Here is a 25,460-nt window from a genome sequence, read left to right as displayed (position 1 = left end):
ACTTAGTAGCCGACACAATTATCAGATTGACTGCCGAGGTTTCACAGTGCTTGTGTTCAAGTGACCCTTATTTTACTTCATAATGGCCCCAAAGTGCAAGAGTAGTAAAGCTGGCAATTCAGATATGCCAAAGAGAAGTCGAGAAGTGCTTCCGGTAAGTGAGTGAAAAGGTCAAAATTCTCAACTCAATAAAGATAGAACAAAATTGTATGCTGAGGTTGCTAAGATCTATCATAAGAACAAATCTTCTACCTGTGAAATTGTGAAGAAGGAAAAAGAAATTTGTGCTAGTTTTGCTGTTGCATCTCAAACTGTCAAAGTTACAGACACGGTGTGTGGTAAGTGCTTAGTTAAGATGGCAAAGGCATTAAATTTGTACAATAAGATATTCTGAGACAGAGAGGGAGAAACCACATGCACATAACTTTTACTGCACTGTATTGTTATAATTGTTCCATTTTATTATTAGTTGTTGTTAATCTCTTATTATGCTTAATTTATAAATTAAACTTTATTATAGGTATGTATTTTTAAGGAAAAAACATAGTATAAACAGGGTTTGGTAGTATCTGTGGTTTCAGGCATCCACTGGGGGTCTAGGAGCATATATCCCGTGGATAAGGGGGGGACCACTTACACTGTGAGTACTTCATGAAAATCTAGATAACTGTCCGATTCTTCTGGGCTTATGTCCACCTAGCTCTACATTTTATAATGAAAAAGCAGACCAGGGACTTCCCTTGTGGCGCAGTGGTTACCGCCTGCCAATGCAAGGGACATGGGTTCGAGCCCTGGTCTGGGAAGGTCCCACATGCCACGGAGCAACTAAGGCAGTGTGCCACAACTACTGAGCCTGCGCTCTAGAGCCCGCGAGCCAAAACTACTGAGCCCATGTGCCACAACTGCCGAAGCCTGCGCGCCTAGAGCCCATGCTCTGCGACAAGAGAAGCCACCGCAATGAGAAGCCCATGCACTGCAACGAAGAGTAGCCCCCACTCGCAACTAGAGAAAGCCCATGTGCAGCAAAGAAGTCCAAACGCAGGCAAAAAAAAAAAAAAAAGCAGAGCAAAGTCTCAACTACGTTGTATGTAACAGAGGTGCCATCTTCTCTACGCTTGTGAATGCTTTTCTGATTTACACATTTCCTGATAGGTAAGAAAACAATGTGGTTTTTTTGTTTTCGTTTTTTTAAATTTATTTTTGGCTGCATTAGGTCTTTGATGCTGCGTGTGGGCTTCCTCTAGTTGCGGTGAGTGGGGGATAATCTTCGTTGTGGTGCACGGGCTTCTCATTGCGGTGGCTTCTCTTGTTGAGGAGCACAGGCTCTAGGCGCGCAGGCTTCAGTAGTTGTGGCACACGGGCTCAGTAGTTGTGGCGCACAGGCTTAGTTGCCCTGTGGCACGTGGGATCTTCCCAGGCCAGGGCTCGAACCCGTGTCCCCTGCATTGGCAGGCGGATTCTTAACCACTGCGCCACCAGGGAAGCCCAATGATGTGGTTTTAAAGGGCAATTATGTATAAGACTAAATAGGGAATGTAGGAAAATTAAATAATCAAACTTACAAAGTTAGTTATATCAGTAACCAACGCTATTAACTTTTAAATAATATTTAAACACAAATATTTCATCTAAAAGGCCTGCCAGGCACTTTCATTATCTTTCCAGGAAGGATTTGAGGTGGCTTCTAAGAATACATAAAATAAGTAAAGTAGAGCAAGGTAAATCAAACCCTCAACTTTCTCATCAATAAAATAAGGATATTATTGGGAATTCCCTGGCAGTCCAATGGTTAGGACTCCACGCTTCCACTGCACGGGGCACGGGTTCGATCCCTGGTTGGGGAACTAAGATCCCGCATGCCACGTGGCTCGGCCAAAGGAAAAAAAAAAATCAAATATTGATTGTCTCAGTCAAACAAGGCTCTTAAAAAAAATAAGGCTATTATTACCATTTTCTAAAACTATTTGTTTTCTAAAAGATACGATGTGACCGAGAACGGACTTAATAACTATAAGTTCCCCACCCCAATACCCTTCTTACCCTAGACTATGCTCAAATCGATTGTGTGAAGCTCCTGGAAAAACATAGTAACCGCCTCCCAACTGCTTAATATATCGCAGGCGCTGAAATTGAGGTGTGTCGATGATTCGGATGAGAAGAGGGTGAAATTCAATGTGACCATGGATAGGATCATTAATCACCTAGAAAATTATAAATTAATGTGAATAACAATACATAACACCATCTAAAATTTTTGTCCAGTCATTCCTACCTACAGTGCAAAGTCAAAGCTATTCATTTTTAAGTAAGAATAATACTAAGGGAAATGACAAGTTATGAATATCTTGACCTTATTTAGGTATCACTACCAGACAGAGCAAGTATATTGGACCTGATGGATTCTAATAATGGATTAATGGATTCTAACAACAGAAGGGTAAAGATTTCAATCTTTCTTTTATGTATATGAGTTCATTAGCCTTTAGTAAGTTAGTCTGGTATTCAAGTTAAACATACTCATTTAACACACTCATTCAGATCACATACACTATTTTACCACAGGCACTGTGTCTAATTTTTTTGTAAATGTATCTACCCATCACTATGATCCTTAATAAAAAAAACCCCTCCTACCATGTAGTAAACAATCATAGGCAGGAAGTACTATAAAATTCTACAGCACTTAATGTCTCTTAGAAGTACTTATTTATACCTAGTAAACATACATTTCACAATTATTCATTACTCTAAGCTTAAACAGGGGCTTTAAATATGGGTGAAGATTTAATGCTCCTCTATGTTTCTTTAAATAAAGATAACATCTTTCTTAATTGTCCATAACTGTCTTTTAAAAAGAATGTTTCAGAATAAAAAAAGGAACATGATAAATGATCTAATCCATGATTTTCAAACTGCTTCAAATGGTTCCATGAAGTTTCTAAAAAATGTATGGAATTCTGGGAGGTGAAGGGCCTTGTCTGCCTCATTTACTGCCATATTCTCAGAACCCATCAAACAGCACAGTGCCTGGCACAGAGTAGGAACTCAGACATGTTTTGAATGACTGTTGAAACATTATTGTAAAGTAATACATGTTAACAAGCTATTATAGTTACAGTGTACCAAGTATATCTTTAATAATACGCCAAGAATGATGTCAAAGTATCTCAGGAATAGAAGGATGTTGTAATTCAACCCTGTGAATGTCCTTATCAGAGAAGAAAAAGTTGCACAATTTTTAAATATATGAAAATCATATACTGGTCTATTCTTTCTCCCTTATACAAGATCAATGTAACCACGAAACGAATGAGAATCTCTTTTTTAAATTAATTAATTAATTAATTTATTTATTTTTGGCTGTGTTGGGTTTTAGTTGCTGCACGTGGGCTTTCTCTAGTTGTGCCGAGTGTGGGCTACTCTTTGTTGCAGTGCACGGGCTTCTCATTGCGGTGGCTTCTCTTGCTGTGAAGCACGGGCTCTAGGCATGTGGGCTTCAGTAGTTGTGGCTAGCAGGCTCAGTAGTTGTGGCTCGTGGGCTCTAGAGCCCAGGCTCAGTAGTTGTGGTGCATGGGCTTAGCTGCTCGGTAGCATGTGGGATCTTCCCGGACCAGGGCTTGAGCCCGTGTTCCCTGTATTGGCAGGCAGATTCTTAACCACTGCGCCACCAGGAAAGTCCCAAGAATCTATTTTATTTTGAAAAATTATCAAAGAAAAATCCTATAATCTACTTTTAATCCATTTAAAGATCTAAAAGTCTTCACTGTCAATTTTTCAGTGGTTAATGACTGTTTTTAAAAGAACTCAATGAAAATTATTTTTAACTTAATACCATAACACACACTCTCCTTTCATGTCAAAATGCATCATGAACAGTTTCTCATGTTTTTACAAATCTTAATAATTATCACTGTAATGGCTCTGTTTCATTGATGAACCAACATTTTTAAACCATTCCCCTAACATCGGGCTTTGTGATACTGGAAATTCTATTTAGTCAATTTCATATTCCCTTCGCAACCCTTAGTGTGTATATGTGATATTAATGTGTTTTGATCACTTTTTAAAATTAATTTTTATTGGGGTATAGTTGCTTTACAACATTGTGTTCATTTCTGCTGTATAGCAAAGTGAATCAGTTATACATATACATATATCCACTCTTTTTTAGATTCTATTCCCATATAAGTCATTACAGAGTACTGAGTAGAGCTCTGATCATTGTATATGTTATTTTTGTTCTTGCAGTATTTTTTTGAGGTATAGTTGACTTACAATATTATATTAGTTTCAGGTTACAACATAGTGATTCAAATTTTTTATAGAATATACTCCACTTACAGTTTTATAATATACTGCCTATATTCCCTGTGCCATACAGTATATCCTTGTAGCCTATTTTATACATAGTAGTTTGTACCTCTCAATCCCCTCCTTCTATTTTGCCCCTCCCTCTTCCCTCTCCTAATTGCTAACCCCTAGTTTGTTCTCTATTATTCTTGAGTTTTTTTCTGTTTTGCTATATTCATTTGTTTCATTTTTTAGATTCCACACATAAGTGATAACACAGTATTCGTCTTCCTCTGACTTATTTCACTAGGAGTAATACCCTCCAAGTCCATCCATGTTGTTGCAAATAGCAGAATTTCACTCTTTCTTTATGGCTAAGTACTATTCCATTGCTTATATATAATATATCTTCTTTATCCATTCATCTGTTGATGGACACTTAGACTTCTTCAATATCTTGGCAATTGTAAATAATGCTGTTATGAATATTGCGATGCGTGTATCTTTTCAAATTAGCGTTTGTGTTTTCTTCAGACATATGCCTAGGAGTGGAACTGCTGGATCACATCGTAGTTCTATTTCCAGTTTTTTTGAGGAATCTCCATACTGTTTTACACAGTGGCTGTACCAATTTCCATTCCTACCAAGAGTGTACAAGGGTTCCCTTTTCTCTATACCCTCGCCAACATTTGTTATTTGTGGGCTTTTTGATGATAGCCATTATGACAGGTGTGAGATGATATCTCACTGTGGTTTTGATTTGCATTTCTCTGATAATTAGTGATGTTGAGCATCTTTTCATCTGCCTGTTGGCCATACGTATGTCTTCTTTGGAAAAACTTCTATTCAGGTCTTCTGTCCATTTTCCTTCTACTAATTTTGGGTTCTGTTTGTTCTTCTTTTTCTAGTTCCTTTAGATGTAAGGTTAGGTTATTTGAGATTTTTCTTTTTCCTGAGGTAGGTTTTTATTGCTATAAAGGTCCCTCTTAGAACTGCTTTTGCTGCATCCCTTAGATTTTGGATTGCTGTGTTTTCATTTTCACTTGTCTCCAAGTATATTTTGATATTTTCCTTGATTTTTTTCAGTGATCCATTCGTTATTTAGTAGCATAATGTCTAGCCTCCACAGGTTTGTGTTTTTTGCAGTTTTTTTCTTGTAGTTGATTTCTAGTCTCATAGCATTGTGGTCGGAAAAGACACTTGACATGATTTCAATTTTCTTAAATTTACTGAGACTTGTTTTGTGGCCTAGAACGTGATCTATCCTGGAGAGTGTTTCATGTGTGCTTGAAAAGAATGTGTATTCTGGGACCTCCCTGGAGGCCCAGTGGTTAAGACTCTGAGCTTCTACTGCAGAGGGTGCAGGTTCAATCCCTGGCCAGGGAAATAAGAACCCACATGCTGCACGGCACAGCCAAAAAAAAAAAAAAAAAAAAAAAGTGTATTCTGCTGCTTTTGGATGGAATATTCTCCATATATGTTACATTCATTTGGTCTAATATGTCATTTAACGCCTGTGTTTCCTAATTGATTTTCTGTCTGGATGATCTGTCCATTGGTGTAAGTGGGGTGTTAAAGTTCCTTACTATTATTGTGTTACTGTCAATTTCTCCCTTTATGTCTGTCAATATTTCCTTTATGTATTTAGGTGCTCCTATGTTGGGTACATATATATTTACAATTGTTATAACTTCTTCTTGGAGTGATCCCTTGATCATTATGTAGTGTCCTTCTTTGTCTCTTGTAACAGTCTTCGTTTTAAAGTTTATTTTGTCTAAGTTTTTGTTACCCCGGCTTTCTTTTGCTTTTGCTTTTTTAATATTTATTTATTTGGCTGCACTGGGTCTTTTTTCTTTTTTTTTTTTTTATTTATTTTTATTCATTTTTGGTTGTGTTGGGTCTTCGTTTCTGTGCGAGGGCTTTCTCCAGTTGCGGCAAGCGGGGGCCACTCCTCATCGCGGTGCGCGGGCCTCTCACTATCGCGGTCTCTCCCGTTACGGAGCACAGGCTCCAGACGCGCAGGCTCAGTAGTTGTGGCTCACGGGGCCCAGCTGCTCCGCGGCATGTGGGATCTTCCCAGACCAGTGCTCGAACCCGTGTCCCCTGCATTGGCAGGCAGACCCCCAACCACTGCGCCACCAGGGAAGCCCTGCACTGGGTCTTAGTTGCGGCACATGGGATCTTCGTCATGGCATGCAGGATCTTTAGTTGTGACATGCGTACCCCGGCTTTCTTTCGATTTCTATTTGCATGGAATACCTTTTTCCATTCTCTCACTTTGTCTGTGTTTCTTTAGGTCTGAAGTGAGTCTCTTGTAGGCAGTCTATATAAGGGTCTTGTTTTTGTACCCATTCATCCACTCCATGTCTTTTGATTGGAGCATTTGGTCCATTTACATTTAAAGTAATTATTGATAGGTATGTACTTATTGCCATTTTGTTAATTGTTTGGGGCTTGTTTTTGTAGTTCTTTTTTGTTCCTTTCTTCTTCCTTTGTTCTCCTCCCTTGTGATTTGATAACTATCTTTAGCATTATGTTTGCATTCTTTTCTCTTTTTTGTGTATGTATCTATTATAGGTTTTTAGTTTGTGCTTACCAGGAGGTTTATATATAGCAATCTATATATATAAATGATTATTTTAAGTTGCTGATCTCTTAATTTCAAATGCATTTTAACAACCTTACATTTTTACTCCCCTCCTGCCATGAGTACTGTTTTCAGTGTCATATTTTACATCTTTTTGTTTTGTGTATCCCTTAACTGCTTACTGCAGATATAGATGATTTTACTTTTGCCTTTTAACCTTCCTACTAGTTCTGTACGTGGTTGATTGAATACCTTCACTGTATATTTGCCTTTACTAATGAGTTTTTTCCTTTCATAATTTTCATGTTTCTAGTTGTGGCCTTTTCTTTTTTGCTTAGAGAATTGCCTTTAGCATTTCTTGTAAAGCTGGTTGTGGTGATGAACTTATTTAGGTTTTGCTTATCTGTAACACTTGATTTCTCTATCAAATCTTACTGAGAACCTTGCCAGGTAGGTTCTTGGTTCTTGATATTCTACCACTCCCTTCTGGCCTGCAGAGTTTCTGCTAATAAGTCAGCTAATAGTCTATAGGAGTTCCTGCATACATAACTTGTTGCTTGTCCCTTGCTGCTTTTAATATTCTCTCTTAGTCTACTGTTGATGCCTTCTACTGTATTTTTCATTTCAGTTATGGTATTCCTCATCTCTGCTTGGTTCTTCTCCATATTTTCTAACTCTTTGTTAAAAATTTCTAACATCTCACTCTGTGAATCCATTCTTCTCCTGAGTTCTTTGATCATATTTACTATCACTACCTTGAACTCTTTATCAGCTAGATTGTCTATCTCCACTTCACTTAGTTCTTTTGAGGTTTTATTTTGTTCAAATAAAATAAACATATTTTATTTAGTTTGGAACATATTCCTCTATTGTCTTGTTTAGTTTGGAACATATTCCTCTATTGTCTCATTTTGCCTAAATTGCTGTTTTTATTTCTATGTATCTGATATGTTGGTTATGTTTCCTGACCTTGGAGAAGTGACCTTTTATGGGAGATGTCCTATGTGTCCCAGCAGTGCACTCCCCTCTGGTCACTAGGGTTATATGTTCTAGGGGTGCCCCCAGTGCGAGCTGCATGGGTCCTTCTGTTATGGTGGGCTGACTACTGTGCGTGGTCTGGTAGGCACGGCTGGCCCCCCAATTTGCTTGGTTGCCAGGCCCTACCTTGTGTGGAGGCTGCTAGCCACTGGTTGGCAGGGCCAGGCCACAAGGTGGCTGGCTGCAGAATCCCAGGGGATCCTGGGGCTAATGCTGGCTCACTAGTGGGCAGAGCCAGGTTCTGAGGTGAGTGGTTGTGAGGCTGAGGTTCCTGAATCTGGTGTTGGCCTGTTGGTGGGTGGGGCCAGTTCTTAACACTACTGGCTGTGAGTTCTAGGATGTCCCAAAGCTGGTGCTAGCCTGCTGGTGAGTGGGGATGAATTCCAGGGTGGCTGGCTGAGGAGTCCAAAGTACCTCAGAGCTGGTGTTGGCTTGCTGATGGGTAGGTCCAGGGCCTGGGGTGTCACAGGGCTGTTGTCAGCCTGCTGGTGGGCAGGTGCAGGGCCCAGGGTGGGTCCCAGGCTAGTGCCAGCTCACTGGTGGGTGGAGCTGGTCCTGAGGTCTCTGGATGCAGGGCCCTGGGGGTCCCGAAGCTGACAGTCTGCTGATGGGTGGGCCTGGATCCCAGGGTTGCTGACGGACGCACCCAAGGTGCCCCAGAGCTGGAGCTGGCCTACTGGTGGGCAGGGTTAGGAGGTAGAGCCCCAGGACTGCTGCTGTACTGCTGATGTGTTGGCTGGGTCCTGACAGGGCAGGCTGTGGGGCTGCAGTGGTGCTGGGGCCTGTGTCTGCCCTCTGGTGGGCAGGATCGGGGTCTAGGAGCTCCTGGGACTGATGCCCACCCACTGGTGGGTAAAACTGGGTCCTGGGGCTAGTGCTGGCCCAATGGCGGGGGCACAGCTGGGTTCTGGGGTCTCTGGCTGCAGGACCCAGGGGTCCCAGAGCTGGTGTCAGACCACTGAGGGGGTGGTGGGGCTGGTTCCTGACACAGCTGGCTGTAGGGTCAGGGCTGTCCTGAAGCTTGTGTCAGCCCACTGGTGAGTGGGGCCAGATCCTTGGGTGGCTGGCTAAGGTGCCCAAGGTGTCTCAGAGCTGGTGTCTCCCAGTATTATTTAATATAATCTACTCCTTCTATAGTCACATGGTCCACTTACTTATCACTTTTAAAGGTATATGATATTCTATTGTGTTACTAGCCAAGCAGGATAAAACAATTCTATTGCCTTCTGTATATGCCAAGCACTGGGGATGAGGGATGAGTAAGTTACCATTCCTGCCCCCAGGAAAAATAATAGAATCTATTTGTAGAGTAGTGGGGAAAGAGAATGGGGAAAAAGAAACAAAAGAAGGAGTGGTCAGTTCTACCCTGAAGAAAGGGGAACAGGAGCCCTCAGAAAAAGATTCAGAGGTGGTGATTCTATAATTTCACACATATTAGGCAGACATTTCACTGTTTTAAAATTCACCAGGGACTTCCCTGGTCGTCCAGTGGTTAGGACTCTGTGCTTCCACTGTGGGGAGGGCACGGGTTAGATCCCTGATCAGGGAACTAGGATCCCCAAAGCCACAGAGCATGGCCAAAAAAAAAAATCACCAATACATTTGACAAATTAGTGCCTACTATGTCAAACACTGCACTTCATCCTCACTATTATGCAATTCCTGGCTTCAGAGGCCAATTGAACTAAATTTAGCATGAAGAAAACTAAGCCAAGAATAAGAGGTTATAGTCTTGGGTTAGGCAATGGTTTCTTAGATATGACACCAAATGCATAAGAGACAAAAGCAAAAATAGATACACTGGACTATATCAAAATTTAAAACTTCTGTGCTCCAAAGAACACCATCAAGAAACTAAAAAGAGGGGGCTTCCCTGGTGGCATGGTGGTTGAGAATCCGCCTGCCAATGCAGGGGACACGGGTTTGATCCCTGGTCTGGGAGGATCCCACATGCTGCGGAGCAACTAAGCCCGTGCGCCACAACTACTGAGCCTGCGCTCTAGAGCCTGTGCTCTGCAATGAGGAGTGGCCCCTGCTCACCGAAACTAGAGAAAGCCTGCGCACAGCAACGAAGACCCAACGCAGCCAAAAATAAATAAATAAATAAATTTACAAAGAGGCAATACTGATTAAAAAAACAAAACAAAACTAAACTAAAAAGATAGGGAATTCCCTGGTGGTCCAGTGATTAGGACTCTGCGCTTCCACTGCTGGGAGCCCAGGTTCAATCCCTGGTCAGGGAACTAAGAGCCCGCAAGCCTCATGATGTGGTCTAAATATATAAATAAAAAGACAGTAAAAAGATAATCCAGAGTATGGGAGAAAATATTTGCATATTATATATTTAATAAGGGAATTGTATCCTGAATATATAAAGAACTGTTACAATTTAAATTAGATTGTGGTGATGACTGAACAATCTTGTGAACTTTCTAAAAAACACTGACTTGTATATTTAAAATGAGTGAATAAAAGAATATATCTGTGTGTAACTGAGTCACTTTGCTGTACAGCAGAGATTGGCACAACATTGTAAATCAACTACACTTCAATAAAAAATAAAATAAAATAAAATAAAATGAATGAATTGCAAGGTATGTGAATTATATCTCACTAAAGCTGTTTTTATTAAAAAAAAAACGTTAAAAAGTAACTAACACACCATTGTAAAGCAATTATACTCCAATAAAGATGTTAAAGAAAAAAAAAAGGTAGATGCCAAATTAGGGTAGGAATCAATTCTTTGTTCAACTGTACTGCTGATGAAGCTAAGGTCAAAAAAGGTATCAATTTCATTACTAGACAGTGACTCACCGACTCAAGTACTTAGTAGCATTAAGATCTATTTTCAATGACTATAGTTTATATATGAGGTTAAACAATTTTGTTTTTAATGAAAAATAGAAAAAATAAATACAAGGGGGCAAATGAAAGTACTGACTGCCTTGAAAATTACTTCAAAAAGATTTTTTTGGGCTTCCCTTGTGGCAAAGTGGTTGAGAATCTGCCTGCCGATGCAGGGGACATGGGGTCGAGCCCTGGTCTGGGAAGATCCCACATGCCGCGGAGCAACTAGGCCCATGAGCCACAACTACTGAGCCTGCGCGTCTGGAGCCTGTGCTCTGCAACAAGAGAGGCCGTGATAGTGAGAGGCCCACGCACCGCGATGAAGAGTGGCCCCCGCTTGCCGCAACTGGAGAAAGCCCTCGCACAGAAACGAAGACCCAACACAGCCAAAAATAAATAAATAAGTAAATAATAATTAAAAAGCTCTTTAAAAAAAAAAAAGATTTTTTGTTGCAAACTGTGAAAATGTGACCTCAGAGATTATCTGAGATGATCTCAACTAATGAAGAAAACTCATCTTATCTCTGCCCTGCCTGATGAGAACACCCATGCTGCTGCTATTGAGAAAGGACAAAAAAGAATGCATGACAGCAACTGTCTCCCAACGGCAGGACAAAATATTTAGATATCATCCTTGGTAAGTGATTCTTCTATTTACTTCTTCATGAAAATGAAGTTTTTTAATATTAGGTAACTTTTTCAAAAAGGGCTGGGATTTGATCATTCCTCAAATAACAGATTTGCTCTAAGAACAACTACTTTGTCTGTAAAAGAAGATTCTTGTGGAATTGAACCAAACACATTTATTAAATATCTTCAAACATGATTTTCAATGAAAAATAAGCAGACTAACTTGTAACAGTAAAATTGAAATTCATGCGCTCATAGGATCTGAGATAACTCAATACATAAAGCACCTCTGATGAAAAGTGCAAAAGATGACTGTGTAAAAGGGGAATGAGACCCCATCCCCTCTTCCAGGTCTGAAACTAAGTTTTCTTACCCTATAGATGTCAAAAGCGTAAACAATGTGGTACATTTCCTGTCACCAACCAATCAAGAAACATTTCTTTAATTACGGTATTAGAACCATACTGAAGAGCTTGTGAAAAATGCACATTTCTGGGTCTCTACTGTAAGTTCCCAGAATCAGAATTTCTGAGATGGGAGCTAGGCAGTTGACTGCTTGTTAAAATGATTCTTGGGACACTGAGTGTGAAAAACAGGGCTTTTGAAATGTCTGGAAGGGGGTGGGGGATGAGAAATAAACAATTATTGATAGATCAAATTTTAGGCATATATCTATTCTTTGGTCTACTGTTTGACAAAAAAGTTTACCAAAACTGATAAGTAATTTTAATTTAAAAGTTATTCTATGACTAAGGGGTAACTAGGGCTATATGTGTCGATATGGATATTTCTCAAAAATATAACATTATATGAACGTTTAGAAGGTTACTTACTGTGAATGAAATTCCATTTATAAATGTTTAAAAAATATGTAAAACGATACTATACACTGTTTGTGGCTATACATACATATGTAGTAAAAATCTAAAAAAACATTCAAGAAAATGATTAAACACTTGGGGAAGAAAGGATGGAAACAGAATTCAAGAGGGGTACAAAGGAGGCCTTCTATTGTTTCTAATATTTTGTTCTAAAAATAATAGATCTGAAGCAAATTAGGCAAAACGGTAAGATTTGACAAGCTGGGCTTTTCTGTGTGCTTTTCTGCTTTTCTGTGTGCTTAAAATATTTTAGTTTTTCTCGTGGTTATTTTAGAAAATGCAGAAAATTTAGAAAAGTAAAAACCCATTACTCACAATCCTGTTACTGTAAAGAGATTTCTTTCCATTCTTTTAAAAATGGATTCTACATAACTCAGTTATATCACTTTATATTAAAAAAATAATAAACTCAGATTCCTCTTACCTTCATTGTATAAACATGAGCTTGATCCAGTTGTTGGATATTATTAAGCAGCTTTATTCTCTTCCCGTAGGAACTAAAATTATAACAGGATAAGCAAATCTTTCATTATTTGCTAAATAATAATCCCTGGAGTATATAATAGTATATAATCAACTTTAGGTTGTTAGAATAGAAGTCAGATTAAAAGGAACAGTTAATAATTCAAACATACTCCTACTAGAAACCCTCTCCTTCCTTTGCTTCTAAGACATGAGACTCTTCTGCCCTCAATCCTCTTCTCTCTTGGTAAATTCAGACTTCAACACTTCTCATACCTACATCACTGAATGCTCAATTTACACTTCAAACTTACTTTAACCTAATTGAGGCCAACATCTACCCTCATGATCCTAAATCTGCATGGCTCACGTAAGTGAAATCTCAAGATAGGTAAGTCTCTTTGAAGTAGAGCACAGTGATAATGAAAAAGGTCTTTGGAATCAGGCAGAACTGGCTCACATCTGCACGTGGAATCTCTATGACCTTGGAAAAGTCACTTAACCTTTATTGGTACACTTATGTTCTCATCTATAGCACACATATAATACTATCTCCCTCACAGAGCTGGAGAGGGATTAAACAGTGTGTTCGGCACTGGGGATACAAAAGACTCAGTTCCTGCCCTCAAGAACTATAGGAGGATTTTAACTATGATTACAGGTGTTATAGAAATTATTATTGATGTTAAATTCAATATTTATCCCATCAGCAGCGTTTTAAGTACAAGAATCTAGGAGTTTATTAGTGTAACCAAGTGGTGAGTATGTGAACAAAGTTATCTAACTTAACTGGCCAAAGATGTTACATATAGGAAGACTACATTTGTTTGACAAACTGAGCCTTTGTCATATCAAAATAACTTTCAAAGAGAAATAATTATTGCTTACATCAACTAAGAAATAGTCACATCAAATGCAAATGTCTAGGATACAATGAAAGGAAACACAGGACAATGAAAGGAAACGGAGGACAATGTAAGACTTCTTGGCAGGGGTGGTTGTCAGTCACGTGATCAGTCCATGAATGGATTTTAAAAACTATTTATAGTGATGAGTTGCAAAGGTCCAAGTTTGACTTATGACTTATGAGCATCAGGTATGAATTATGCATGAATCAAATATATATGGTTTTAGCTTCATTTATACCTATCGTCCTCTATCAGTAATTACTCATAATGCTCCAGTCTTGAGAAAGAATTTAATAGGAATTAAACAACTCAAAATCCTATAATTCACATTCTTGCTCCATTAATACTTACTAATTGGTCTAGGCATGTTAGCCTGATACCTGGCTGAAGCAGGAGGCAAGAGGTTAGCCTTTATCAATCCTTTAGCTAATTAGACTGAAATGTAAATCTTTTGCTAAAAGTCCTAGATAGACTTGGAGCCAGAAGTACCACAATTGACCTCTATGTTGTCCCCCGAGACCCACAGTAACTACAGAATCTAAGAATGATTTTTTTGGAATGTAAAGAAGCATCATTAGAGCTGATAAACCATTAAAGCAGCATAGCTTGTGTTTTACTATTCCCCTACCCTCATCAGTTTGAAATATCAAGCACAGGGAAAGGCCAGGCTCCAAGAAGTACTTTAAGGCAGAGCTGTAACTGACACAGGTTAAGTATAGTTGCACAGTGGAGCATAACCAGGAATCACAGCATAAAATAATACCAAACCTAAACCAACCTCACAGCCCAGTCTTTTCCTCAACGGATACTCAGTATTCATCACTTAATTAGAAATCAAAAAGAAACTACTGTATTCATAAAGAAATCACATGGGGGGGGGTGGGCAAAATGGGTGAAGGGGCTTCAAGAGGTACAAACTTCCAGTTTTAAAATAAATAAGTCATGGGAATGTAATGTACTGCATGATGACTATAGTCAATAATGTTGTAGTGCATGTTTAAAAGTTGCCAAGTGATGGTATACAATTTATGTTTTAAGCAGGGCAAGAAAATTTAAGCATAACATGTTCCCTGCTTGTACTGGGCCCTCCCTAATGTGCAATGTGCATTATACATTAACCAGACCTCCTCAAAGGTGGGAATGCCTGCTCAACTGTAAAAAACAATGCTTTTTTCCTTCTTCTGACGCCAACAATGTAACTCCTTAGAAGATTAATTTTTCCTTTCCTAATCCTGTAAGGGATCATGGTGATATACTGCTCCTATGTGCAGATCTGGACTATGTATCTTTGGTGAACTTTACATAAAATGTCAGTGTGCCACTTTGATGTACAATCTGTTATCTTGAAAATGTATATGACTGTTCCTTTGACTTCTAACAGGCAGAAGAGTCCTCAGAGTTTTCTAAAAGACTGTCTCTTGGGTTATAATCCTCAGGTTGGCTTGAATAAAACTCTCTATTTCTCCTTTAGATCGAATATTGATTAATTTTTTGTTGACCCAAGAGAGTAAATCTTTTTTTGGTTGTTTTTTGTTTTGTTTTGTTTTGTTGCGCAGCTTGCAGGGTCTTAGTTTCCTGATCAGGGATCGAACCCTCACCCTCGGCAATGAAAGCACAGACTCCTAACCACTGGACTGCCAGGGAATTCCAAAGAGAGTAACTCTTAAAGTTCTCATCACAAGAAAAAAAATTTCTTTGTAATTTTGTATGGTGACAGAGGGTACTAGACTTATTGTGGTAATCACTTCGCAATATATACGAACATTGAATCATTACATTGTATACCTGAAACTAATGTAATATTATATGTCAATTATACCTCAATAAAAATATTTAATTTTTTTAAAAAAATCACTGATTAAAGTATATTTAAAAAGCCACCCAAAACCTGGAGGTGTGTTTGTTTTGGCAAAGGCTATGGCAAATTAAATACTTTAAACAAAGATTTGAGCCAGAATAGTTAGACTAAAATAAGATTTTATTTCCATATTTCATCATTTCTGAAATCTAATGTTTCTTACAACTGATGTGTACATTTAATGTGACAATATTTCTCATTTTTTTTAAGAAAAATCTTTTACCATCATCAGTTAATCATAAAACTGAGGAAATACAGGAGTACTTGTCTAAACTGGATTCCCCCTAGAAAGCAGAGTCTAGGACAAGAGCTTGCATACAGTTAATTTATTTTGGATGTGAGTCCTGGGATATGGAGTGGAGGGCTAGAATAGGTGAAACAGGAAATGAGGGGAAAATAATGCAAGGGTACATTAATAAGTTGGTTGCATTGGACCACTGTGAACAACTTCAACGGATCCCACTGAAATCCTCAAAGGCAGCTCTGTCCAGGAGAACTTAGTCATGATGGAAATATTCTATATCTGCCCTGTTCAGCATGGTAGCCACCAGCCATAAGTGGCTACTGAGCACCTGAATTATGGATAGTATAACTGAGAAATTAAAATTTTCACTTCATTTAATTTTAATTAATTTTAACACATAGGTAGTGGCTGCTGTATAGGAAAACACAGCTCTAAGGAGTACTGCAGAATCCACCTCAGAGTTAAGAGGTGGGCACAAAAAGACATGACATATAGTGTTCCTTTTGGAATTTTTACTATTTTGTTAACTCATGTGTCCCAAGTTCCTGGAAGAATGCCTAACACATAGTGAGCCCTCCATAAATATTTGTTGAATAAATCAACAGCATTTGGGTCCACAAAGTATATGGTTCCCTTTAAAAGCAAAACTCTATTAGAAAAAATTCCATTCAGTTCAAACAATAAGCTACTATTATACATAAGAAATAGGTAGTAAGGGGGCTTTGGGGGGACAGAGGGGGCTGATACATAATTATGAAAGAGGCAAGATTAGGTTCCCAAGGATTCTGACCCAAAGGAGGCTTATTAAAAGTCAGTAAAATGTTCTAAAGTGATCTTTTCCCTCAATCTACTTGCATTATCAATTACCAAACAACAGTGCATGAAGTAATTCAGTATAATCTTTTGTTCTGATTCTTTGGTTACTGTTTCCACAAACAACACTTAGCTAAGTGGAATTCCAGAAGAAAAGACCATATTTTACCACTGTTGCCAATTCCCTAATAGAAACAGAGTCTCTACTTTAAGGAAGGTTTAAATATTGATTGGATCTTCAACTGAGATATTTAAAGTGGACTTACATAAATCTAGACCCTAGAATCTCCAGTCATATATAGGGATCTCAACCTACATATATAATTTATGAAGGGCTTAACATGTGCTAATCACTCTACATACATTGTCTCATTATTATTATCCATTTCACAGGTGCAGAAACTGAAGGGTTAAATAAATTGTCCCAAATCATACAACTGAAAAGTGCCAAACTACTTTGGATAGTGTCTTTAAATCTAATACCAGGGAAGCATTCCAGCCTTAAGTAGCTTTAGAAAGACCTAGAAATATACTCAAGATAGGGTTGTAGCCTTGATTTTTCTTGCCAACATTTTTTTCCTATCAATTCTTCTACATTTTCTGGAGTGTGTAATTCAATTATTCTGAACTTGAGAGTAAAAAGTTGGTCACTACAAACTTCATGAAGGCTTGTTAGCAAAATTTTTAAAAACAGGAATCATTAGTAATATTTAACATAGGATTTTGCACAGCAAAAACAAACAAAAACAACTCTTAGACAGCAGGTGTGGTATTCTGTTTTAAAACCTGTGCAGATTTAAAATGAGGACACTTAATATCGGCAATCTTGGGCTTTGTCTGTTCAGTGTGAATAAAAAGGTCTTAAGTGTGCTTGGCTACAATGTGAATTTTATCATTCTTACCTTATTCCAAGGTCTTCAAGAAGAGAGTCATCAAGAAAGGGCAGTATTGAACCTGTGATTTTCTTCTCTATGGAAGAAAAGGGAGAAAAAAATGAATGATTTCAATATTCACAGCACATGCTTTTTGATTTCTTTCAATTTGGGTCCACCAGAATTTACTCAGATCAACATTTTTTTTAAAGATATTCGCCACGTATTTCTTCTTTAGGTCTTTTTTTCTTTTTTTTTTTTTTTTTGGCTGTGTTGGGTCTTCGTTTCTGTGTGAGGGCTTCCTCTAGTTGCGGCAAGTGGGGGCCACTCTTCATCGCAGTGCGCAGGCCTCTCACTATCGCGGCCTCTCTTGTTGCGGAGCACAGGCTCCAGGCGCGCAGGCTCAGTAGTTGTGGCTCATGGGCCTAGTTGCTCCACGGCATGTGGGATCTTCCCAGACCAGGGCTCGAACCCGTGTCCCCTGCATTGGCAGGCAGATTCTCAACCACTGCACCACCAGGGAAGCCCCCAGATCAACATTTTTTTGAGCACCCAGTACTGGCAACAAACTGTGCCAAGTACCACATTTTTGATTGCTACTTGGAAAGTCTTAATTTTATTTATTTTTTATTTTATTTTTTTAAAAATAAATTTATTTTTGGCTGCGTTGGGTCTTCGTTGCTGCGCATGGGCTTCCTCTAGTTGCGGCAAGTGTTGGCCACTCTTCGTTGTGGTGCGAGGGCTTCTCATTGGGGTGGCTTCTCTTGTTGCAGAGCACGGGCTCTAGGCGCACGGGCTTCAGTAGTTGTGGCACACGGGCTCAGTAGTTATGGCTCGCAGGCTCTAGAGCGCAGGCTCAGTAGTTGTGGCATACGGGCTTAGCTGCTCCGTGGCACGTGGGATCTTCCAAGACCAGGGCTCAAACCTGTGTCCCCTGCATTGGCAGGAGGATTCTTAACTACTGTACCACCAGGGAAGCCTGGAAAGTCTTAATTTTAATTTGATAACTATACCAAGAGGATTTTTTTGATAAACCAGGTAAAATTTTAAAAATTATTTGAGTAAATTATTTGCAAGGAAGTCCAGCTGCAAAACTGGCAGCTTCCTCCTGAAACAGGTGAGGTTTGGGGTGGGAGCAGGGAAAGAAATGTCAGTCTATTGTTAGAATAGTCAGGTCAAAACCATAGCCTGAGGGATGCTCCACGTGTTGACTTAGTTCTAAAACCTCCAAAGAAAGCACACAATCTGTTTAGTAAGGCTTATATACATTTAAAAAAATTTATTTATTTATTTATTTATTTATTTTGGCTGCGTTGGGTCTTCATTGCTGCACGTGGGCTTTCTCTAGTTGCGGCAAGCGGGGGCTACTCTTCGTAGTGGTGCGCGGGCTTCTCGTTGCGGTGTCTTCCCTTGTTGCAGGGCACGGGCTGTAGGCACACGGGCTCAGTAGTTGTGGCTCGCAGGCTCTAGAGCGCAGGCTCAGTAGCTGTGGTTCACGGGCTTAGTTGCTCCACGGATGTGGGATCTTCCCGGACCAGGGCTCAAATCCACGTCCCCTGCATTGGCAGGCGGATTCTTAACCACTGTGCCACCAGGGAAGTCCCACATGGTTTATTTTTCTTTATCTTTCTATATAATTAATTCCAGACCTTCCTGACCTCAGATTCCAGAACACTGGATTATTTTCAAACAAACAAAAGTCCTTCTAAAGGTAACAAGAGAAAATGAGGATGTAATTTTCCAGAAAGAAAAAAACATTTAAATGAAAATGGCATTTTTGGGGGTGTTTTTCAAGCATAAAAAATATTCAATATAAAAAATCCAAACAATATAAAGTATAAAATATCAACTTACTCATATTCTCCCAATAATCATTAATATTTTAGATAACAACATTCAAGACATTTATCTATGCAATTATGTAATTTTACACAAATGAAATTATGTTGTTTATAATCTATTTTTCCCAACTAATAGGTCATAAAGATCTTTCTTGTCAATTATTAACAATTATTAATGATGTAGTTTCATCATTTTTAATGGTTGTCTTTTATTCCACAATACAGATGTACCATAATACATTTAACCAATTTCTTCTGAACCTTATGCTCCTCACCACTAAAATGAGTATAACTGAACCTATGTCACAGAGTTATTGTAAAGATTTTATAAGATGAAACATGAAGTGCAGAGAATAGTACTTCACGCAAAGTAAATGCTCCATAAATTGTTAATCATCAATATTATTTACTACTATTATCAATGGATATTTAGATCATTTCTACTTTTTTGCTATTTATAACTAGTGGTTAGAAGAATAATCTTGAATATATTTATTTGGACAGTGTACAAATGTTTCTGTAAATTCCTACAAGTGAAATTTTCTATAAGTAAAAAGTTATTCCCAAACTGTCCAGGGTTAAGCAAATTGATACTTCTATCAACTTTATTGGATTACCCATTTCTCCTATTACCAATTTTTAAATATTTTTCTATCTAAATTTTAAAATCAGTGTTTTTCAAATTACTGTTAAGACTGAATGTTTTTTTCTGTTTTTATTGGCTGGTTGTCAATTGTCCTTGTGTTTTGCTCATTTTCCTACTGAGGTGTTTTTTTCCTTGTTCTTAGTTGACTTTATAACTTTGGTTATGTTCTCCATTTTTTTTCTTTTCTTATTGGTTTGTTTATTCCCTTATTGTTGAGGGAAATCCAATGTATTTTGATGAGAACACTTGTTAAGGTATAAGTGGCATGAATTCTGGAGTCCAAAGACCTAACTTTAACATCCAGCTCTGCTTTTTTCTAGTTGTGTGGCTTTTGAACCTCAAACACATCATCTACTAAAAAATACAGATTACAGTCTCTAAATTCCTGTGAAACTGTATTCCAAAATGAGGAAAGGGACCCAGCACCTGTGCTTAGTTTTGTCAAATAAAAACAAATTTGGACTTGCAAGCTGCTGTGTATAAAACAGATAAAAAACAAGGTCCTACTGTATAGCACAGGGAACTACATTCAACATCTTGTAATAATCTATAACGGAAAAGAATCTGAAAAAGACTACATATATATATATATATATATACACACACACACACACACATATATATCACTTTTCTGTATACCAGAAACTAATACAACATTGTAAATTAACTATACTTCAATTTAAAAAATCTGGACTTAGATAGGGACAGACTCTAATTAGGGAGAAAATTATTGCAATAGGGAGAACGAACGTTCTGATCTCAGAAATCTGCAAGTGGCTCAAAATCAAAAAGGTGTTTTTTGGTTGGTTGGTTGGTTTTTTAATAGGATAAAGTAGGGGCAAGCAGAGATAAGCAGAATCTTTGGAGGGGAAGTGACCCCAGTCTGACAGGACATGGTCCGGCTGTGGTCAGCCAGTTCTTAGGAGAAGCTGATCAAGGAGCATATTCCACTTTTTTAGTGCTTGCTCAAGTTTGGGGGCAAGTAGGAGTTCAGAGGCCAGTAGAAGAGAGAGAAGACTGACTAAAGTTTGGTCAAAACAAAGCAGACAGCAAGAAATGAGCAACTGTGAACACTTGGTCAGTTTTTACCAATTAAAAGCATGTAATGTCTTCTAGTATTAGACTGTGGGTCAAGAGAACAGATCATTCTGAAGACTGATGAATTAATCTACAGGACACCACTGAAACAGGCAGCCAACAATATAGCCAATCACGTTTTGAAGACATAAAACTACTTCATCCCCACCTACTGCTACTCAAAAGAAAAATCCCACCCCAGAAGGGGAGGAAAACCAAGGCCGGGGGTGGGGGGGTGGGGGGGTGGTGGTAGGGAAAAAGAGAAGTGCAATTTCCTTCACCCATCAAGCTATCTTTAAGTCTTGAACACTTCTTTAGTTCCTCCCACCCAGCCTAAGCAAAGAGGGCTCCACCCCCCAATTGCAAAAGTTTACTGAATTTGCAAATCACACCACTTTCCTATTGAACACTTCAGAGGGTAAAGCAGAGGTTAAACTTCAACCCCCTTACGGGAAGTTGAGTAGATTTCAAGTGGATGGATGCTTGAACTTAAGCCAGTAAAGTCGCTTAAAACTCACAACCTACAGGCCAAGTTGTGGGCACCTGGGAGTTCAGTGGTCAACTGAACCACCCCAGGGTTCAGATTTAGCGAGGGAAACTTCTGGGGAACAAAACATGATCTTTACTAAGCTCTGCAAGTACAGTCATCAAGCATGTATTGAGTCCTACCGGGATGCTACGGATTCAGAGATTAACAGAAAAGTTCTTTCCCGGTTAGACAAACCCCGAGTTGGGAGGAGAGCGGAGGAAACAAACTTTAAAGCACCCAAATATACTCTAACGTGGCAAGTGTTCAGGGAGCTGCATCAGCAGAGGGGGGTCTCCCGAGCCTGGTGAGCCTGAATGACAGCAACCCTCCCACCATGGGTCTTCTAACTGAAAAAGGGACCTGAGTCCCGCCTGTCTGGCGCTGGGGTGCCAAGTTCCTGAAGAAGCCCACCAGAGTTAGACCAGCTGCCCCCTCCCCGACCCAGGTTCACAACCCCCAAAGTCCGCTCCCTTCCTACGGGTCCGCAACGCCAGACGCCCCATTTCTCCTTCCTCCATCTCAGGGTATCCCTCCTGGGCGCCGCCCCTCAGGTCCACCCCTGCGGGTGCCCCCCGCGTCAAGTTTCACTCCCCCGCCTCAAGCAACCTTCTCCGAGGGCTCGCCGCCTCAGGTTTCCGTTCTCCGCCTCAGGTCATCCCTCCTGGGCGTCCCCGCCTCAGGTCCACCCCTTCGGGTGCCTCCCGCGTCCGGTCTCCCTCGGCCGCTCTGGCTCCTCTTTGAGGCCCCCCGCTCACGACCTCAGGGCGCCCTCTCTCAGGCCCGGCTGTCGCGACCTCGGGTCGCCGGCCCCCGGCCCCTCACCCCTACAGCCCTGCTACCTCGGCAGCGTTCCAGCAGTCCAGAATCGCTGAAGCCACAGTCCCTTAGGAAGGAGCACACCTGCTCCGGGCCCCAGGTCCGGTGGTCGGGGTGAAGGTCGGGGCTCGGGGACCTCTCTGCGTCTGCGGGAGGGGCGTCTGGCGGGGTTCTCCGGCTCCCATCGCGCCGTGGCCGCTTGGGGGGCTTCTGGGAGTCGGCACTCTGCATGGCTACACCCAGCGCCCCGCGCGGCACAGTCAAGAACCCCGGCGCCCGACCCGCGCGCAGGCGCACTCGCAGCTCAGTGGCGGCGGCGGCGAGTCAGCTTAGTACTGCCAGCCTACTGGCCGGCCGCGCAGGCGCACTGACAGCTCAGACCTTGGGGCCAGGCAGGCCACCCACTTCAGGCCCCCAACCCCCGGTCCCGGCGCAGGCGCAGTGACCGCCCAATGACCCTTAGCCCCACCCGCGCGTTTACGCTAAAGCGAGTGAGTAGAAGCAGAACTGAGGGTGGTGTTGATAAGGGTGGGGGCCGGGAAAGAGTGTGCCCAGGACATCCCGCTACAGTCCAGAGCAGGGGCTCTTCTGGTGAACTGAACTTCACGTGAGTACCCCAGGCTTACCCTTGGCCGTGTTGGTAAAAGGACTACTACTACTACCACTACTAAAGCCAGTATACTTTCCCATCAGCACAGCCATAGACCCATCCAGGAGATACAGGGTGAGTGAGGCAGATTATCATCAAGCAGCGTGAACTAGTTAGTGGTCTAGGGTTGAGCAAAATATTTTCAGCAAACACTTAGAGCTTTACTGTGTGCCAGGCGCTCTTCTAAGGGCTTACAAATATTAAGTATCCCGATAACCTTAAGACGTAAGGAACTGAGGTACAGAGAAATGAGTAAGTGTTTTGCCCAAGGTCGCCCAGCTAGGGAGTGATGAAGCCTGAATTCACACCCAAGCAATCTAGCCTGGCTCTAAAGCCCATGCTCCTACTCACTTGCCAACAATTGCTCACTAATGGGAGTTTTGATATAAAATTATTTTATATTAGTTAATCCAAATTTTTCAGTTGCTCCCTTATCCCATAGACCCATGGGGGAAAGTATGGAGAGGTGACCTTGCCCTCCTCTGCACAGAAGGGCCAGGCCCAGAAAAACAAACCTTTAAACCACAGAATATTTTGAGAAAAAACAGTTTTCAAGACTTGTGAAACCAAAACAAGGGGAGAGGGGTCAAAGAGACAACAAAGAGCATAAATGTGAAAGACATATTTAAACTTGGAAATGGCTGTTTGAAAATTTGTGTTTATAAGACTTGTGGGAAAATCTGCCCTGAAAGCAAGGTTTCTTGGGCAGTAGAAGGTGATAATAAGCAGGGTTTTAAGTTTAATCAGTTGGGTTTGTTCAAAGCAATTGGTTTTGAGAATTTAATTTTTATTTGTTTTTGCTTGTTAAAGGGTATAATTTAATGCCATATTTATGATGTTTCCCCTAATCTCCTACTTTGTAGGGGCCCTAGATCTTGCACAAGGTGGTTTCTTGAGCAAGGTCACATGGCTTGCTGACCAAGTGACAGAATCAACATTCAAAGCTGACTCCAAAACTTGGGTGGTTCCTAGTTTGCCACTTCACTTCCACTTGGTCCTGGTGATCCTATTCCATTCAGTCATTCCACAACGTGGAAACAAATGCCTGCTAGACACAGGCCCTCTGCTCTGGTTGTACTGAGAGAAATGACTATTCAGGCTGTCCTCTGATGTCAGTCTCACCATAGTTAGGACTAGAAAAAACTCTAAGTTCAATTAATTTAAGGCCCATTGCTTAATGACGTTGAATACCCCCAGCAGTTCTTCCTTGCCCTTCCTTGCTTCCACACACCCAGCTGAGTTGGGCAATTTTATTTCTGGCAGTATTAACCTTGTGGTTTTACATCTCTCCACAACTTCCTCTTAAACCAGTGCTGCTAGTTCTCAGTGCCACCTACCACCAACCCCTGGTTCTTTCTTTGAATATAACCTCCTCAAGACATTCTTTTTTCCATCTGTCAAAAATCCCAAAGCAAGCCCAAATTCTTTTTTAAAAAAGTATTGGTTTTCTTGTCTGATAAAAATAATGCTCAAGAAAGAAAAGTTGGAAAACAAAATGTGTATACACACACATACAGATCCAAAGATCACCTCCTGGTGTGTGCCCCATAAGTCTTTTTCTTTTTTTTTTTCTTCATAAGTCTTTTTCTATTCGTAATGTAGAAACTTATCTCCAGATCTGTCAAGGAATTCTTTGAAAAAAAAAAAAAGAGACCTTGCAAAATGATAATAGCTACCATATTTGAGTACCTACTATTGATCTTGGGTGGCCACAGCCTGCAGCGGCTTGAAGCAGGGTTTCGGTTCCTGGCCAGAGACTGAGGTTGGGCAGTGGCAGTGAGAACGCTGAATCCTAGCCACTAGACCAGTGGCCAGTGACAAGGACCTGGCCCTTCGGCTTTGCAGAAATGAATTCCCACCATACATGGAAAGTAGTGAAACGAAGTGTTTAGTAGGAGGAAAAAGAGTAAGTGTGGATGGACACACGGGCGGGCTCAGAGAGAGAGTCGCACCCTCGTGGTAGTTTGAATCACTTTTATGGGGCATTTCTTCTGGGTTTCCTTTGGCCAATCATCTTGCTTTTCCTGGTTCTGTGTCTGTATTTGGTATATCTCAGGGTTTTTCCATGTGTGCACACGCATCTCTTAGCCAAGATGGATTCTAGCGAAGAGGCCTATGGGTAGGTTGACATCACTTACTATGAGGTGACGTCCCCCCCTCCCTTTTGACCTCCGAGGAACCTTTCTGCGAATGTATAGTTGGGAAGGTCTCCTTGACCTCGAGAATAAGAAATATGTGGTCTCTATCTTTTATCTGGGCAGGGCTCAGCTCTTCTCTCGCTTCTATTTTGGAGTTTCTGTCCACAGGGGACGAGCTCCAGCTGTTCAACCTGGGGCCCATCTATCTCCTGCTTCACTATGAGTCAGATTTGTGCTTTACTTTATATCTATAATTTCTAATCCTCATAACAATGTCATTAGGTGGTATTATACTAGCTGGGCTTATTTAGTTATAAATACATTCATTCATTCA

General features: G+C 40.5%; 1 protein-coding gene across 1 annotated transcript in view; it reads right to left on the bottom strand.

Annotated features, from left to right (window-relative positions):
- Nucleotides 1–22,644, bottom strand: part of SAMHD1 (SAM and HD domain containing deoxynucleoside triphosphate triphosphohydrolase 1) — a 63,383-nt gene extending 40,739 nt beyond the window's left edge. The window contains exons 1-4 of the mRNA XM_068565625.1: nt 22,363–22,644; nt 17,461–17,527; nt 12,698–12,770; nt 2,041–2,201 (exon numbers count right to left, since the gene is read on the bottom strand). Of these exons, the coding sequence (XP_068421726.1) occupies nt 2,041–2,201; nt 12,698–12,770; nt 17,461–17,527; nt 22,363–22,570 (509 nt within the window). The 5' untranslated portion in view covers nt 22,571–22,644. The remainder of the gene's footprint in view (nt 1–2,040; nt 2,202–12,697; nt 12,771–17,460; nt 17,528–22,362) is intronic.
- Between the last annotated feature and the right edge of the window lie 2,816 nt (nt 22,645–25,460).

The sequence above is a fragment of the Eschrichtius robustus genome, chromosome 16 (assembly GCF_028021215.1).
Source record: "Eschrichtius robustus isolate mEscRob2 chromosome 16, mEscRob2.pri, whole genome shotgun sequence".
NCBI lineage: Eukaryota > Metazoa > Chordata > Mammalia > Artiodactyla > Eschrichtiidae > Eschrichtius > Eschrichtius robustus.
The sequence above is the reverse complement of the archived record's forward strand: the minus strand, read 5'-3'. Positions and strand labels throughout refer to the sequence as shown.